Source organism: Asparagus officinalis, chromosome 1, assembly GCF_001876935.1.
Source record: "Asparagus officinalis chromosome 1, Aspof.V1, whole genome shotgun sequence".
Taxonomy (NCBI): Eukaryota; Viridiplantae; Streptophyta; class Magnoliopsida; order Asparagales; family Asparagaceae; genus Asparagus; species Asparagus officinalis.
In genome coordinates, this window is record NC_033794.1 from 81,153,445 (window position 1) to 81,170,775 (window position 17,331).

A 17,331-nucleotide genomic window follows, 5' to 3' on the forward strand; every position below is an offset into this window, starting at 1 on the left:
CTCTGTTGCCGGTAAAGAGATAAGCAATGCAATTGTGGCACCCTCACCGCCAGTGTCGAGCAAGGGAGTCGTGTTTTGTCGCCGGCCTGGGTTTGGCCAGATTGGAACTAGATGTCTTGTGAAAGCTAACCATTTCCTTGCCCAGTTGCCTGACAAGGACCTGAATCAGTATGATGTGAGTTGATCAGCCTCATTCCGTTTGAAATGGAGTTGGGTTCTTGAATTTTTATCGTGGGTCTTGTTTACAGGTGACGATTATACCTGAGGTTCGCTCGAGGAGCGTGAATAGAGCTATAATTGGTGAGCTGGTTAGGGTTTATAGAGAGAGCGAGCTAGGGATGAGGCTGCCTGCTTATGATGGGAGGAAGAGTCTTTACACTGCTGGGTCTCTGCCTTTTAGCTCGAAGGAGTTCGTTGTGAAGCTCACGGAGGAGGATGATGGAATGGTCGCGAGGTTGGATTTTTTTTAATAAAGATTTTTTCATCTTGAAGATGAGCTTTCACTGATTATGTGTTTGTTGGATACGAAGGGAGAAAGAATACCGGGTGGTTATCAAGTTTGCTGCTCGCGCTGATCTTCATCACTTGCGTCGGTTTATGGAAGGGAAGCAGGCTGATGCGCCACAAGATGCTGTTCAGGTTCTTGATATAGTGCTGAGGGAGTTGTCGAATCAGAGGTGACATTTCTTTAATCCTGATACGTCTAATGTTTGAATCTGGATATTTGAATTTGGCAGAATTGTGAGTTGTTCCTTAATTTTTGAACTGGAGTTTGTAGGTATCTTTCAATTGGGCGGTCTTTCTATTCTCCTGATATTAGGAAACCACAGAGGCTGGGTGATGGGTTGCAGTCATGGTGTGGATTCTATCAGAGCATTAGACCGACTCAGATGGGTCTTTCGCTGAATATTGGTAGGGTTCTTCTTCATCTTTTTTTAGGGTTCTTCATCTTTTTTTTACTTTACTTTTAAGCATTATGAGTCAACACTAAGGGCTTGTTTGGATTGAGGGGAATGAGGGTGAAGGGAAGTTAGGGGAACCATTCACCTCCATTCACCTTGTTTGGGAACACTTAGGAGGTGAAGTTAATTCACCTCCATTCACCTTGGTTCACCCCCTAATAGTATAAAAATTGTTACCCCCAAATTGGGGTGTAACCAAGGGGAAGGGAATTCCCTTCCCTTCCCTTCCTTTCCCTTCCCTTCCCTAAGTATTTTGCTTGTCTGGCTTCTGCTAAAGTTTTCTCATATTCCTTTTCGTTTTTTCAGATATGTCGTCTACAGCATTCATAGAACCCCTGCCTGTGATCGAGTTTGTAGCTCAAGTTTTGGGCAAAGATGTGTCCTTAAGGACGATGTCTGATGCTGATCGTGTTAAGGTATCCTTCTGCTAGACGGATACATGCCTCTCCAGCAAATTCCTTTTGTATTTTCATTTTCCTATCTAAGTTTGTTGATTATCTCAGGAAAATACAGTTCAATCTATCGAATGAGAAATTCAATGCTCTACTTAGATTAGATTACTAAAGTTTTTGACATTTTTAATTTTTGTTCTGTATATTGAAAGGTTTACTAATGCTTGTGCATTGCAATGAGCAGATCAAGAAGGCTCTTAGAGGTGTAAAAGTTGAAGTCACTCATAGAGGAAGCGTACGAAGGAAATATCGAGTTTCAGGATTGACATCTCTTCCTACTAGAGAGCTGATGTAAGAAACTTTAATCGTTGATCTTGTTAATGCATATTCAAGAATATGTATATGTCCTGATTGCTTATGGTTCTTAAATTTTTCTCTGGACAGTTTCCCAGTTGACGAACAAAACAACATGAAATCTGTGGTTGAATACTTCAAAGAAATGTATGGCTTTACAATTCAATATTCTCACCTGCCTTGCCTTCAAGTAGGAAATCAAAAGAAGGCAAATTATCTGCCAATGGAGGTGAGGTTAATAAAATTATTCTTTATTTAACATAACAATTTCGGAGGTTTTATAGTTCTTTAAGTATCAATTACAGGCATGTAAAATAGTTGAAGGACAGAGATATACAAAGAGATTGAATGAAAAGCAAATTACTTCCCTGCTAAAAGTTACCTGCCAGAGGCCCAGAGAACAGGAGATGGATATACTGCAGGTTTGTATTTCTTACCATCCATGTCTCTACACTTTTAAATTCTATGTGAAGTTTCTTATTAAAAAAAAAAATCTTAGGAGCTGTGGACTATCCAAATTCTTGCTATTTTGTTTAGCCACCATCTAGGCTGTTGGGCATCATCCAGTTCTAGCACACAGCCACTTAGATTTAAGCCTAACTCTCAACTAGTGCCCATTAAGAGTGATTGGCTGGCTTCTACTTGGTCCCCTCTCCTATGCATGATGTTCCATTTCTAGAGTTGAAACAAGTAGATAGCACATGCAGCAGGGTATGAATTTATTTGTGGGTACAAATTGATCTCTTTAAGAGTCTTGAGTGTACATGCAATGTTACAATAACTAGATCTACATCTCTTTAAGAGTCTTTAGTGTACATGCAATGTTACAATAACTAGATCTACATCTCTTTAAGAGTCTTTAGTGTACATGCAATGTTACAATAACTAGATCTACATCTCTTTAAGAGTCTTTAGTGTACATGCAATGTTACAATAACTAGATCTACTATTGTTCTATCTTTATACAAACAAAAGAGTTGAGCTAAATATCACAATATAACGCGACTTTGTTTTAACTTTCTAGTTATGCTTGAGCTGCAGATGATATCACATATTTATAGGTAGAACGGTGATTATATCTCAAGAGCTTCTAAAACAGAATATTTCAAAGTATGTAAAGTGGTAAATGTATAACAAAATACTAGTACTACGCTCTAAACTACTTTGCTTTCCTAGATGGGCTGTTACTATTCTGTCGCATCCTTTGGTACTGATGACTGATTATATAACTTATAGAGAGTTTCTCCCAGTCAGAATTCCCCAACTGTGATGCATATAAGATTATGAGTAGTGATAACTGCAATTCTACTCTTCTACTCCTACATACAAAAAAAGTGGAGACTTTTCTTGTAAATTGCAAAGAGAAATTATGAAAATTATGAGTTCTTATGGATCCATTGTGTCTAGTAGTCTAGTAGTACAAGAGTAGTACTGCTCTTGTGTACACTTATCATTTTTCTACGATTATAGCTTGATAATTACTTTGGTTCTGCCTCTGCTTGGTTTTTGGTATTTTCCGGTCCATTACACAACTGGTCATGCACTCTTTATTAAACTCCACAACCCTCATTTCATAGTCAATGTTTTCTTCATTCATCTGCCATTTAGAAGTTCTACGATCAATTTATTAACTCTGTATACAATGTTATCAGACAGTTCATCAAAATAGTTATGACCAAGATCCTTATGCAAAGGAATTTGGAATCAGCATCAGCGACAAACTTGCCTCCGTCGAAGCTCGAGTTCTTCCAGCTCCTTGGGTAATATGCATCTTTTATCATCTACTTTGTCACAAAGAATCTCTTTCGTCATTTTCTTTCATTAAGGATGAGTCACCTATACTTTGCTGATGCATGGTAGTCAATGGAAAAACTTGTTCATGCAGTTAAAATATCATGAAACTGGAAAAGAAAAGGAGTGTTTGCCTCAGGTTGGACAATGGAATATGATGAACAAGGTACAGTGTTACTGTTTGTATGTACAACATGTATGCCAGAGATACTATTTAAAGCAGATCTTTGTACTCCAGTAGACTAAGGAGTAGCCCATGTTTCTTTTACTGCAGAAAGTAATAAATGGTTGCACTGTAAACCACTGGGCTTGCATCAACTTTTCACGTAGCATTCAAGAAAGCACTGCTCATGGATTCTGTCAAGAGCTAGCTCAGATGTGCCAAATAACTGGCATGGTAAAATTTTCTACCCAAATGGAGAATTTGACTTTCTCATGTTTTAGTTTCCTTGTACTGTCTTGCTATTGTATCATCTCTACATTAAGTATATTTTCGTTTTGCTTGTAAAATTTGCTAGGATGAAAACTACTGAGGCAACAGTTAGGGATGTTCTTGAAAGACTGCAGTTGTTTGATCCAACAATGGACAGCACGCATCAATAGTAACACGTCTTCGAAGCAAAGCACTGTAAGTTGAAAGAATCTTAAAGATTCACTCGCCAAAAAGGATCACATTTTTTGTTACTGTAAAACACGAAACAAAATGGCGCTTGTTTCTTGTTGGTTTGGCAAGTTTTAGGGTCTGTTTAGAATGGGGTGAACAATGAAGAGAAGGTATTAGAGACATTCTTCGTATTTGGATAGCTTTAGGGCTTGTTTGGATTGAGGGGAATGAGGGTGAAGGGAAGTTAGGGGAACCATTCACCTCCATTCACCTTGTTTGGGAACACTTAGGAGGTGAAGTTAATTCACCTCCATTCACCTTGGTTCACCCCCTAATAGTATAAAAATTGTTACCCCCAAATTGGGGTGTAACCAAGGGGAAGGGAATTCCCTTCCCTTCCCTTCCTTTCCCTTCCCTTCCCTAAGTATTTTGCTTGTCTGGCTTCTGCTAAAGTTTTCTCATATTCCTTTTCGTTTTTTCAGATATGTCGTCTACAGCATTCATAGAACCCCTGCCTGTGATCGAGTTTGTAGCTCAAGTTTTGGGCAAAGATGTGTCCTTAAGGACGATGTCTGATGCTGATCGTGTTAAGGTATCCTTCTGCTAGACGGATACATGCCTCTCCAGCAAATTCCTTTTGTATTTTCATTTTCCTATCTAAGTTTGTTGATTATCTCAGGAAAATACAGTTCAATCTATCGAATGAGAAATTCAATGCTCTACTTAGATTAGATTACTAAAGTTTTTGACATTTTTAATTTTTGTTCTGTATATTGAAAGGTTTACTAATGCTTGTGCATTGCAATGAGCAGATCAAGAAGGCTCTTAGAGGTGTAAAAGTTGAAGTCACTCATAGAGGAAGCGTACGAAGGAAATATCGAGTTTCAGGATTGACATCTCTTCCTACTAGAGAGCTGATGTAAGAAACTTTAATCGTTGATCTTGTTAATGCATATTCAAGAATATGTATATGTCCTGATTGCTTATGGTTCTTAAATTTTTCTCTGGACAGTTTCCCAGTTGACGAACAAAACAACATGAAATCTGTGGTTGAATACTTCAAAGAAATGTATGGCTTTACAATTCAATATTCTCACCTGCCTTGCCTTCAAGTAGGAAATCAAAAGAAGGCAAATTATCTGCCAATGGAGGTGAGGTTAATAAAATTATTCTTTATTTAACATAACAATTTCGGAGGTTTTATAGTTCTTTAAGTATCAATTACAGGCATGTAAAATAGTTGAAGGACAGAGATATACAAAGAGATTGAATGAAAAGCAAATTACTTCCCTGCTAAAAGTTACCTGCCAGAGGCCCAGAGAACAGGAGATGGATATACTGCAGGTTTGTATTTCTTACCATCCATGTCTCTACACTTTTAAATTCTATGTGAAGTTTCTTATTAAAAAAAAAAATCTTAGGAGCTGTGGACTATCCAAATTCTTGCTATTTTGTTTAGCCACCATCTAGGCTGTTGGGCATCATCCAGTTCTAGCACACAGCCACTTAGATTTAAGCCTAACTCTCAACTAGTGCCCATTAAGAGTGATTGGCTGGCTTCTACTTGGTCCCCTCTCCTATGCATGATGTTCCATTTCTAGAGTTGAAACAAGTAGATAGCACATGCAGCAGGGTATGAATTTATTTGTGGGTACAAATTGATCTCTTTAAGAGTCTTGAGTGTACATGCAATGTTACAATAACTAGATCTACATCTCTTTAAGAGTCTTTAGTGTACATGCAATGTTACAATAACTAGATCTACTATTGTTCTATCTTTATACAAACAAAAGAGTTGAGCTAAATATCACAATATAACGCGACTTTGTTTTAACTTTCTAGTTATGCTTGAGCTGCAGATGATATCACATATTTATAGGTAGAACGGTGATTATATCTCAAGAGCTTCTAAAACAGAATATTTCAAAGTATGTAAAGTGGTAAATGTATAACAAAATACTAGTACTACGCTCTAAACTACTTTGCTTTCCTAGATGGGCTGTTACTATTCTGTCGCATCCTTTGGTACTGATGACTGATTATATAACTTATAGAGAGTTTCTCCCAGTCAGAATTCCCCAACTGTGATGCATATAAGATTATGAGTAGTGATAACTGCAATTCTACTCTTCTACTCCTACATACAAAAAAAGTGGAGACTTTTCTTGTAAATTGCAAAGAGAAATTATGAAAATTATGAGTTCTTATGGATCCATTGTGTCTAGTAGTCTAGTAGTACAAGAGTAGTACTGCTCTTGTGTACACTTATCATTTTTCTACGATTATAGCTTGATAATTACTTTGGTTCTGCCTCTGCTTGGTTTTTGGTATTTTCCGGTCCATTACACAACTGGTCATGCACTCTTTATTAAACTCCACAACCCTCATTTCATAGTCAATGTTTTCTTCATTCATCTGCCATTTAGAAGTTCTACGATCAATTTATTAACTCTGTATACAATGTTATCAGACAGTTCATCAAAATAGTTATGACCAAGATCCTTATGCAAAGGAATTTGGAATCAGCATCAGCGACAAACTTGCCTCCGTCGAAGCTCGAGTTCTTCCAGCTCCTTGGGTAATATGCATCTTTTATCATCTACTTTGTCACAAAGAATCTCTTTCGTCATTTTCTTTCATTAAGGATGAGTCACCTATACTTTGCTGATGCATGGTAGTCAATGGAAAAACTTGTTCATGCAGTTAAAATATCATGAAACTGGAAAAGAAAAGGAGTGTTTGCCTCAGGTTGGACAATGGAATATGATGAACAAGGTACAGTGTTACTGTTTGTATGTACAACATGTATGCCAGAGATACTATTTAAAGCAGATCTTTGTACTCCAGTAGACTAAGGAGTAGCCCATGTTTCTTTTACTGCAGAAAGTAATAAATGGTTGCACTGTAAACCACTGGGCTTGCATCAACTTTTCACGTAGCATTCAAGAAAGCACTGCTCATGGATTCTGTCAAGAGCTAGCTCAGATGTGCCAAATAACTGGCATGGTAAAATTTTCTACCCAAATGGAGAATTTGACTTTCTCATGTTTTAGTTTCCTTGTACTGTCTTGCTATTGTATCATCTCTACATTAAGTATATTTTCGTTTTGCTTGTAAAATTTGCTAGGATGAAAACTACTGAGGCAACAGTTAGGGATGTTCTTGAAAGACTGCAGTTGTTTGATCCAGCCCTCTATATTTCTCAAATGTTTTGAGAAGAATACAAATACTGGTTTTTGCTGGAGTTTCCATGCGAGGAATTTTTTTTTATTCAGTCAGTTTTCTCAGTTTTATGAGAAAACATAATTAATAGCCACACCTGGTGGTAATATAGTTTAAAAAAGTTAGGTATTTGTCAGTCACAGATTTAGCATTAACATTAGAATCCTCCATCTTCATTGACCTTTAGTATTATTTTGGTGATATACTCAGCTTCTAAAAACCCAATTACATTTGTGATTTCCGCCCTTTGTTATTTTAAACACTAATACAAGACATTAATCCTGCAGGAATTTAACAGAGATCCCATAATACCAATCTACAATTCAAGGCCTGAACAAGTAGAGAAGGCCCTTAAGCATGTCTATAATGCTGCAGTGAACAAATCGAAGGGCAAGGAGCTAGAACTTCTTATAGCAATCCTTCCTGATAACAATGGTTCTCTGTACGGTAAGCTTATTTCTATTGCATGCCTGTATGTATATGATAAAATGCATGTCAATGACCATGAGGAGTAATTTTATTCAGGTGATCTCAAAAGAATATGTGAAACAGATTTGGGTTTGATATCCCAGTGCTGCCTGACAAAACATGTATTTAAGATAAGCAAGCAGTACCTAGCAAATGTATCGCTTAAAATTAATGTCAAGGTAAGCATTGTTAGTCAGTGAGAATGAATATGTTCCATAATTATGGGTATTTACGTTCAGCCATCCTTGTTCTTTATTTGGTTTGATCAGATGGGAGGAAGAAATACTGTACTCTTAGACGCCATTAGTTGTAGAATTCCCTTGGTCAGTGACATACCGACGATAATATTTGGAGCAGATGTAACTCATCCAGAGACTGGGGAGGATTCTAGTCCATCTATTGCTGCGGTAGTGGAATTGCCTCTTCTACTCTATATTTTTTTTCTGCTAGTAAAACCTTGGTATAATTCAGCCAACTACCGTTGTCCATAGGTTGTTGCCTCTCAAGATTGGCCTGAAGTTACAAAATACGCTGGATTAGTATGTGCTCAGGCTCATCGACAGGAACTCATTCAGGATCTATACAAGACGTGGCAGGATCCCGAACGGGGGACAGTTACAGGAGGCATGATCAGGTTTGCATACTTTATCAGCCTTTACTTGTGTAATTTATTTTGTTGAAATGACATCTAATTTTCACTTTATTTTATTTTTCTATGGAAAGCTGTTTCCTTTCCTGAATTCATGTGCTCTCTTTTTGTTTTTTAAAATCTTTGTAGGGAGCTTCTGATCTCCTTCAGGAAGGCTACTGGACAAAAGCCAATGAGGATTATCTTTTACAGGTGGCAAAGCTAAAATCATGACATAACTTCACATGTTTTAATGGCTTTGATATCTCATTGTACTTCATAAAATATATTTGTAGCATTTATTTATCTGTGTTTTCCCATGTTTCATGTAGAGACGGCGTTAGTGAAGGGCAATTCTATCAGGTCCTGCTATATGAATTAGATGCCATTCGTAAGGTTGTACACACCTAAGAAGCTTGTAGTTAGCTTTGTATTCTTATATATTTTTTTATGTGTGGTTCTCATTGTCTTATTTTTACAGGCATGTGCATCATTAGAGCCAAACTACCAGCCTCCAGTTACCTTTGTCATAGTCCAAAAGCGCCATCACACGAGGCTGTACGCAAACAACCACAAAGATAGAAGTAGTACTGACAGGAGTGGAAACATCCTACCAGGTAATCTGTGTTCTTTTACTTGGTGGAATATATGACTAAGGGTTGCTATATCAGATAACAAGGATTACAGATGAGTTTTTTTCCTGTATCTACCTTGTTACTAACATTTCTTGCTTCCTTAACAGTCAATATTGAAATATTCTAAGTTTCTGATAGAAAATTGGTTCATATAATGGAAATTTACACGGGACAATGAAACATTTACAGGGACAGTGGTTGATTCCAAGATATGCCATCCTACTGAGTTTGACTTCTACTTATGCAGTCATGCTGGAATTCAGGTAAATGGCCTCCTAAATAATTTGGCAGTAATATGCTCTACATTGTTATTGACTTCTGTAGGAACCAAGTAGTTAATTGTAGGCACATTTTGAAATGTTTCCTTAAATAGGTTAAATCACTTGACAACCAAATAAATACGAGTATTTTAGGTAGGAATCTGAACTAAGGTATCCATGTTACTCGATTTTTATTTGTAAATTATTGTTTTTTTAGGGAACTAGTCGGCCAGCACATTACCATGTTCTATGGGATGAGAACAATTTCACTGCAGATGAGATGCAAACGCTGACAAATAACCTATGCTATACGTAAGTTCCTTAGAAAGTTTTTACTCTATAGATTAGACTGTCTTTTTGTTATCTTACTCTATAGATTAGACTGTATTTTCGTTATCTTATTTGATTTGATCAAAATAATGCAGGTATGCTCGCTGTACCCGTTCTGTTTCTGTTGGTATGTTCATTTCTCAAAATACAAACTTGACTAATCATATTTCATCCATGTTTTTTTATGATTTCTCTGATCATAATTTTTGTAATAAAATTTGAGCAGTGCCTCCTGCGTATTATGCTCATCTTGCTGCATTCCGAGCACGATTCTACACAGAACCAGAGATGCCTGAGAACCAGAAATCACGAAGCACAAGAATGGCAAACAGTTCTGCGGTGAAGCCACTACCAGCACTAAAAGAGAAAGTGAAGAGGGTGATGTTCTACTGCTGATATCAACATAAGAGAGGTAGAAAAAACCAGTAGCATGTACATGAATGTCGTGTTTATATTGTAGAGTTTAGTTGATACTAACTCTGTAGACAATCTTCAACCTAATCGAGGAATGCAAGATCAGAGGAGGGATTTGTTTTTGTCATTCTGTACCTGATGCCAGGAGATAATGTATGCCACAATTCCTGTTCAGTTCTTGTACAATGAAAAACTTCTGCTAATTTCCGCTGTAATAGTGCTGTATATATTTTGAACTCATGTGAACAATGAATTTCTATTCGGTATTGAATCTGATTTGTGTTGAATTTAGTTGTTTGTGCTACAACCAGGTTGTGTCAACTTAGCTGGCTTTTAGAGTGATGCAATTTTTATTCTAATCGGAATCTATTCTTCTTGACTACTTAGCTTAGTTGTTGTGGGTCCAGCCTAAGATAAAGCTCACATGAGGTTCACATGAATTAAAATTTTATCTAGAAAAAAATTCTATCTAGAAAAGAATTTAGATGATCTATTTATAATAGGAACAGGTTTGGAGAATTTTATTTATGAGAACCCTGAAATTAATTGTCGCTACAGTAACCCGAGAAAAGATAGAAAAGTGAGATTCTGGATAGTTCGGTTGTCCGATTGTAGTGATTCAAAAACCGTTGTCTTCAAAATGACGACGTTGTCTTCAGAACGACGACACTATCGAGGATACGGTGCTGGTTTCTCCGCGGGTGTTAGAGATTTTTTGTGAGACGAGTTTTAGGGTTTTGATACCCTAGAGGTAATACTATATCTTTCTCTTGTGATTTAATCCTCAAGTTCAGGTGTAACTTGGAGGGGTTGTACTCAATATTTATCTCTGGGTTCACCCGTGGACATAGACACGATTTGCCGAACCACGTTAAATCTTAGTGCTTGCTTGCTTGTGGTATTTTTTATTGGTGTCGTTATTCGTTTAGTGTTTAATTCCGCAGACTAATCTCCATAAAATCCCTAACAAGTGGTATCAGAGCCCTGATTCAAGGCGTACTTTGGGATGAAAAAGATGGAGAGTTTTGACATGATGATGAAATTGGATGGTTCCAATTGGCAAGTGTGAAAGTCCAAGATAGAAGATATTATGTATTGTAAAGATTTACATGACCCTATTGAGGGAAATGAAGCCAAGCCAGAAATAATGACTGATAAAGAATGGTAGAAACAACACAAGAAGGCGATCGATTATATTCGGATGTGGATCGACGTTAGTGTGCTTTATCATGTATTGGGGTGTGACTAATGCGAAGCCTCTTTGGAAAAATCTTGAGGATCTATACAAGCAGAAGACCGCGAGAAATAAGGCGTTTATTATGAGATGGTTGGTGAACTTAAAATTCCAAGAAGGAAGCAACATAGCAGGGTACTTGAATGAGTTCAAGAGTTTGATTAATCAGTTAGCTACCATGAGGAAGCAACATAGCAGGGTACTTGAATGAGTTCAAGAGTTTGATTAATCAGTTAGCTACCATGAAGATGACTATCGATGATGAGCTTGAATGAGTTCAAGAGTTTGATTAATCAGTTAGCTACCATGAAGATGACTATCGATGATGAGCTACATGTTTTATTGCTATTGGATTTTTTGCCAGACAGTTGAGAGACACTAGTTGTGACAGTCAGCAACGTAGCTCCAGATGGTGTGTTATCGATGAGTATGATTATTAGTAGTTTATTTAATGAGGAGACTCGGAGGAAGCCTACGAGCACAGATAACTCACAGCCACTTGTTACAGAGAACATGGGCAGGAGAAGATACAAGGACCAACCCAGAGCTCGTAACACATCCAAGGGCATATCAAAGTCTAAAGGGAGAGGTTGTTTTTATTGTGGGAAGTCAGGTCATATCAAGAAGAATTGTTGGGCATTGAAGAAAGAGCAAGCTGGGAACAAAGATGAAATGAAAGATTAGAAGAAAAAAAGCCGACAGTGACACTACATCTACTTTGTCTGAGACCGATGTTATTCTCATTTGTAGGGAAGAAGACTGTATGTATGTTACAAGTCAAAATTTCGAGTGGATAGTGGATACAGGAGCTACATGTCATGCTACCTCTAATGGAGACCTTTTCATGTCGTATAAAGCATGTGACTTTAGCAATGTGAAGATGAGAAATACCAGTTACTCGAAGATTGTGGGACTTGGTGATATACACTTGCAGACAGATACTGAATGCACATTGATTTTAAAGAATGTGCGGTATGTTCTCAATTTATGGCTCAACTTGATTTCGGGTCTTACTTTGGACCGAAGAGGATATGAAATTCAATTTGGTGGAGGAAAATGTAAAATCACCAAAGGCTTTCTTGTGGTGGCTAGAGGAAGTATATGTTGCAATTTATATAAGATTCAAGCAAAGGCTTCATATGATTCTTTGAGTGTGGCTCAAAATGGTGACACTCTCGGTTTGTGGTATAGGAGGCTAGGGCACATGAGCGAGAAGGGGTTACAGATATTGGCAAAGAAGTCTCTCATTCCATTTGTCAAAGGTTCGTCACTCACCACTTGTGATTATTATTTATTTGGCAAACAACATAGAGCTTCTTTTAGCAAGCCTTCTAAAAGAAAAGATAATATCCTGGATTTGATTTATTCTAATGTTTGTGGTCCTATTGAGGTGGAGGTTGTAGGCGTTAAAAAGTTCCTATAGGTCCTAAACACAGCTCAAGACTGAGAGAAGATAAGGAACGTTATCATCTACGTCAAAGAAGAGTAGCTAAAGCAAAAGGAAGCAAAGAAGAACGCAAAATGATAACTCAAAGGGACACAAAGCTGTCTCACAATTGGTGAAACAGTCTCCACCGTCTCGCATTTCCGAGACAATGTAGGCTGTCTCGGATACGCGAGACAGTGAGAGTTGTCTCGCCAACTGCGAGACAACCTCTCGTATTTTTGACGGTTTTGTTACTTTTTACGGGCCCCACTTGATTCCATAACTTTTGGGAAACATTCATTAACGTTAATGGACGGTTATAGTCGTGAAATACGTCCACTACCCTCGAGAAACATGAAATTTAATGTGCTTAAAGTAGTGGGACGACAGTTACAAACTGGCTGGAACTGCCTCCTTCAGCCGAGACAGTAAACACTATCTCGCCCAAAGTAGATAGTGATGGTCAGTTGTTTCAGCTTATTTTTGATGATTATGCCTTTCAATGGCTATAAATACCCCTTGGCACATTTATGCACGAGGTACTGGGTTACTGCAGAAGGAAGAGGCTTTTGGAGAGCGGATAGCAGAAAGAACTTGGTATTTGGTGAACTTTAAGAGTAAGAGAGAGTCCCTCATCCGCTTTCAAGCATCTTCAAGAGTTCTTCGGTGTTTCCTCGAGTTCAAACATAGATTTGATCTTGAGAAGAGCATCTATCTTACCTCGCTAAGATATTTACTTCAGTTCTTATTTTCATGTTGAAACATTAACTTTCAACTTTCTTCGTTTCTGGCTTGGAATGTTGATTCGATGGTTCACGAATTACGCATCCCAGCACAGACAAAGATCCCACGCAAGTAGAAGCTACTACGTAGGAGTTTCTGTGTGTGTTTCTAGGGAACCCAACGATTTTGTTTATATTGTAAAGAAAAGATTTACACGTGTAAGGCTCATTCTTTTGTTTCTGCTAAACAATTTAATGGAAGCTATAATAAAATTGTTCCCGACACAAATGGAGTCCATGGACGACAATAAGTATTTTCTCACATTTATTGATGATGCATCGTGGAAGATGTGGGTCTTCTTGTTGAGGATAAAGGATCATGTATTTTCAGTCTTCTAGCAGTTTCATGCCATGGTGGAGAGGCAGATAGGAAAGAAGTTGAAGTGTTTGCGCATCGATAATAGAGGAGAGAAAGACAGAAAAGAAGTTGAAGTGTTTGTGTACCGATAATAGAGGAGAGTACACTTCCATTGAGTTTAGAGATTATTGTTCTAAGCATGGTATTCGGCATCAGAGGACAGAGCCCAACACACCGCATCATAATGGAGTTACAAAGAGGTACAACTAGGGCTATCCATTTGCCCCGCCGGAGGGTTCTAAAGTGAAGGGAAAAGAACACATGGTTTGCAAGTTGAAGAAGATCCTCTATGGTTTGAAGCAGACACCTTGTTTGCGTCGAAAATTATTGTATTCATTGCTGTATTCATTACAACTTCGGTCGTTACAATAAAAACGAAAAGATAGTCTTTTTATAAGACTCTTACACAATGAAAACAAAGATTACAATTCTCGTCAAACAAACACAGAGATCGTTTATCGGTCTTCTGTTTGCGTGGGATCTTTGCCTGTGCCGGGGTTTATCCGTGGACCACCTTAGATTTGGATCCGGTTAATAGAAAATTGGGCAGAGCTTCACCTTCACCGAGGGAGTGTTTGATTTAAAGCGCTAAAATCGACCAATAAAAATCAGGGCTCTTCTTGAGATCAAGACCAAGCCTAATCTCAAGGAACGGACGGACGGGGTTTAGATCCTTCGAATAGCTCCTTCTTTATGCTGGAGTTCGCCGGGATCTGATTTGCTTTCGCTGAAATTCGTGCTTCCTGACTCCTCAATCCAGCAGCACCTCCACGTCTTGATAATAAACCGCCCCCCGAGAAATGAGGCCCTAGACTTGTATTTATAGGGCTCCGAATATGGGTTTTGAGATAAGAATGAATGATCCCTCCTTATATTTAGTTAATAATTGATTAACACCGTTTGGGGATGATATCAGATCAGTTGGGATGCTCAGGAACCAACAAATCCCGAGAAAACCCGTCAAAAACTGAACATGGGATCAAAACAGCGCGCGAGTGAAATCTAACCCGTGGGGGGCGCGGGTCGGCGCGGTCCGACCTGCGCGGGTGCGGCCGACCCGCGCGGCCACGGGTCGGCGCGGTTCGATTTGCGTGGGTGCGGATAGTTCGACCTTTGCGTTGAACTGTTTGATATTTTCTGACTTTTTCGGGACTTGTATTTTCCACCGTTTTACGTATTTAACCATCTCGTTGACTTATACGATTTTCTAACTTGCTTCAGGCACTCGTTAGCTTTTTTACGGCACTTGGAACTGATCGACGAGCGCGTGTTGATTGACGTGTGTGAGCTGATTGACATACGTGCGTTGACTGACGCGCGCGAACTGATTGACGCGCGCGTGTTAACCGACACGCGTGAGCTGATTGACGTGCGTGCGTATGTTGACTAACGTGCGTGAGCCACTTGGTTCGTCGTTTCGCTTAATGCGCTTGTCGACGACAGATAATCCTCTTAGACTCGGATAACGACGTTCATTGTCTTCTCCTCGTCTTGAGCTGTATTCGGGGACCTATAGGCATTTTTAGAAGCCTAAAAATACCCCCTCCAAAGAATTTCAGACTCGTTTCTTTTATAGAAGAGTCTGGAAGGTTTTGGATAAGATAAGACTTTTCCTCAATTTCGTAGAGGGACCTGTGAACTGCTTCAATTCTTGACTTCTTCAGCCTTCAGTCTGTTCAGTGTTTTGTTGAATAGATAAAGTTCTTCTGACACTGTGTTTATCATCTCACCCTTGTCGAAATATTGAATTGAAGTTGGTGTGCAAGTTTCTGAACTTAGCTCGTGTCATTGAGTTGACTTTGAACTGATCATCTTTGTCAGAAATCCATATCTGAATCCGATTGAACTCCCTAAAATCATCATTTGCCTTAGTTTGGCGAGATTACTGATGCGTTGACCGACATCGATCTTTACTATAACGCGTTGACCGGCGTTAACACAGCTTATACTCGTATGTTTGCTGGAGTCTACACAATTTAAGCTCTTAAGGTGTTGGAGCGTGGCGGTCCTAAATTTTAAGCTGCAAGACCAACTATTAAAGTTGATTCATCTGTAAATATAGATCTTATCCTGAAGTCGTTGGATGATCAAATCATGAGACCAACTAATGAAGCTAATGCGTCAATAACTTGCATTTATAGAATTTTTGGTAAATTCTCAGCCATTAACGGGTTTGATGAGCCTTTACCGACTACCGTTTGGGTTGGACTAGCATGCAGATTATTTAAATCCCTTCTGCACATAACGTTGTGCTAAAAGAGTTAACTCTTTTAGTGCTACAATATTGAATACGTAGACTTCGTCTTTCTCCTGTGAAAAGACTAAACAACGACGTGTATCAGACGTAGACTTAGGATTTTTGACAAATCCTCAGCCTTCAACGAATTTGACATGCATTTACCGATTACCGTTTGAATCAGGCTTGCATGCAGATTGTTTAAGTCCGTTCCGCATGTGACGTTGTGCTAAGAGAGTTAACTCTCTTAGTGCTACGATATTAAATATGTAGACTTCATATTTCTTACGGGAATAGACTACCCGACAATGTGTGTTAGGCGCTGACTTATCCCTGCTTAGGCTTCGGGATAAAATTCCTCATGCGTGTGAAGTACGGATTTTGTCGTTATAAATAATAACCTGCCATAATGTTGAATATGTGGGCTTTTGTTTTTTTAAGTTAAAAATTAATCGGCAACGCGTGTTAGGCATTGACTTATCTCTGCTCAGGATTCAGGATAAAATTCCCTGTGCATGTGAAGCACGGATTTTGGTGTTATGAATAACAACCTGTCACAATGTTGAATATGTGGGCTGTTGTTCTTTTTACGGTTAAGAACTAACCGGCAACGCGTGTTAGGCATTGACTTATCCCTACATAGGCTTCAGGATAAAATTCCCCGTACGTGTGAAGCGTGGATTTTAGTGTTATGAATAACAACCTGTCATAATGTTGAATATGTGGGCTTTTGTTCTTTTTACGGTTAAGAACTAACCGGTAACGCGTGTTAGGCATTGACTTATCCCTACTTAGGCTTCGAGATAAAATTCCCCACGCATAAAAGGCATGGATTTTTATTGCTATGATGCTGAATACGTAGACTCGGTCATTTTTACGGGAACGAACCACCCAACAACGCAGGTTAAGCGCTGACTTATCCCTACTTAGGCTTCGAGATAAAATTCTCCAGACTAGATTCTGGTGTTTTTTTTAATCGGTGAAAGACTAAACTGGTAACATGTGTTAGGCGTTGACTTATCCCTATTCAGGATTCAGGATAAAATTCCCCGCGCGTGTAAGGCACGGATTTTAGGAGTTGAAAAAGTGATGTCTTCTCTTGGGGCAAAGATGAACCCGATACGGAAGAGGAAAAATTTTATATTCTATCTCCCAAAGCTGAAGAGGAACAATTTTATATTCTATCTCCAGTTGCAAAAGGAAACTCAAAGTGGGATCTCCACTTTAAGAATCCG

At 38.6% G+C, this 17,331-nt stretch overlaps 2 protein-coding genes across 2 annotated transcripts; both read left to right on the top strand.

Annotated features, from left to right (window-relative positions):
* Window positions 2–4,102, top strand: LOC109836490 (protein argonaute PNH1-like; the record flags this gene model as incomplete). The annotated part of the gene is made up of 12 exons (XM_020404403.1): window positions 2–175; window positions 249–454; window positions 531–677; window positions 779–912; window positions 1,269–1,378; window positions 1,599–1,705; window positions 1,799–1,937; window positions 2,014–2,130; window positions 3,361–3,468; window positions 3,594–3,665; window positions 3,774–3,955; window positions 4,018–4,102. Coding segments are annotated over 12 exons (1,581 nt in total), but the record flags the coding sequence as incomplete, so codon positions are not given.
* Window positions 4,588–10,347, top strand: LOC109826616 (protein argonaute PNH1). The gene is made up of 18 exons (XM_020393640.1): window positions 4,588–4,695; window positions 4,916–5,022; window positions 5,116–5,254; window positions 5,331–5,447; window positions 6,574–6,681; window positions 6,807–6,878; window positions 6,987–7,109; window positions 7,613–7,772; window positions 7,851–7,972; window positions 8,063–8,200; window positions 8,285–8,427; window positions 8,572–8,634; window positions 8,754–8,817; window positions 8,903–9,038; window positions 9,246–9,319; window positions 9,534–9,628; window positions 9,742–9,773; window positions 9,873–10,347. The coding sequence occupies exons 1-18, from the start codon at window positions 4,588–4,590 to the stop codon at window positions 10,040–10,042; spliced, it is 1,971 nt and encodes a 656-aa protein (XP_020249229.1). The 3' UTR covers window positions 10,043–10,347.

Coding starts and splice junctions, on each gene's coding strand:
- LOC109826616 (XM_020393640.1), top strand. CDS start 4,588: ATGTCGTCTACAGCATTCATAGAACCCCTGCCTGTGATCGAGTTTGTA. Junction 4,696..4,915: donor CTGATGCTGATCGTGTTAAG/GTATCCTTCTGC, acceptor TGCAATGAGCAG/ATCAAGAAGGCTCTTAGAGG. Junction 6,879..6,986: donor AATGGAATATGATGAACAAG/GTACAGTGTTAC, acceptor CTTTTACTGCAG/AAAGTAATAAATGGTTGCAC.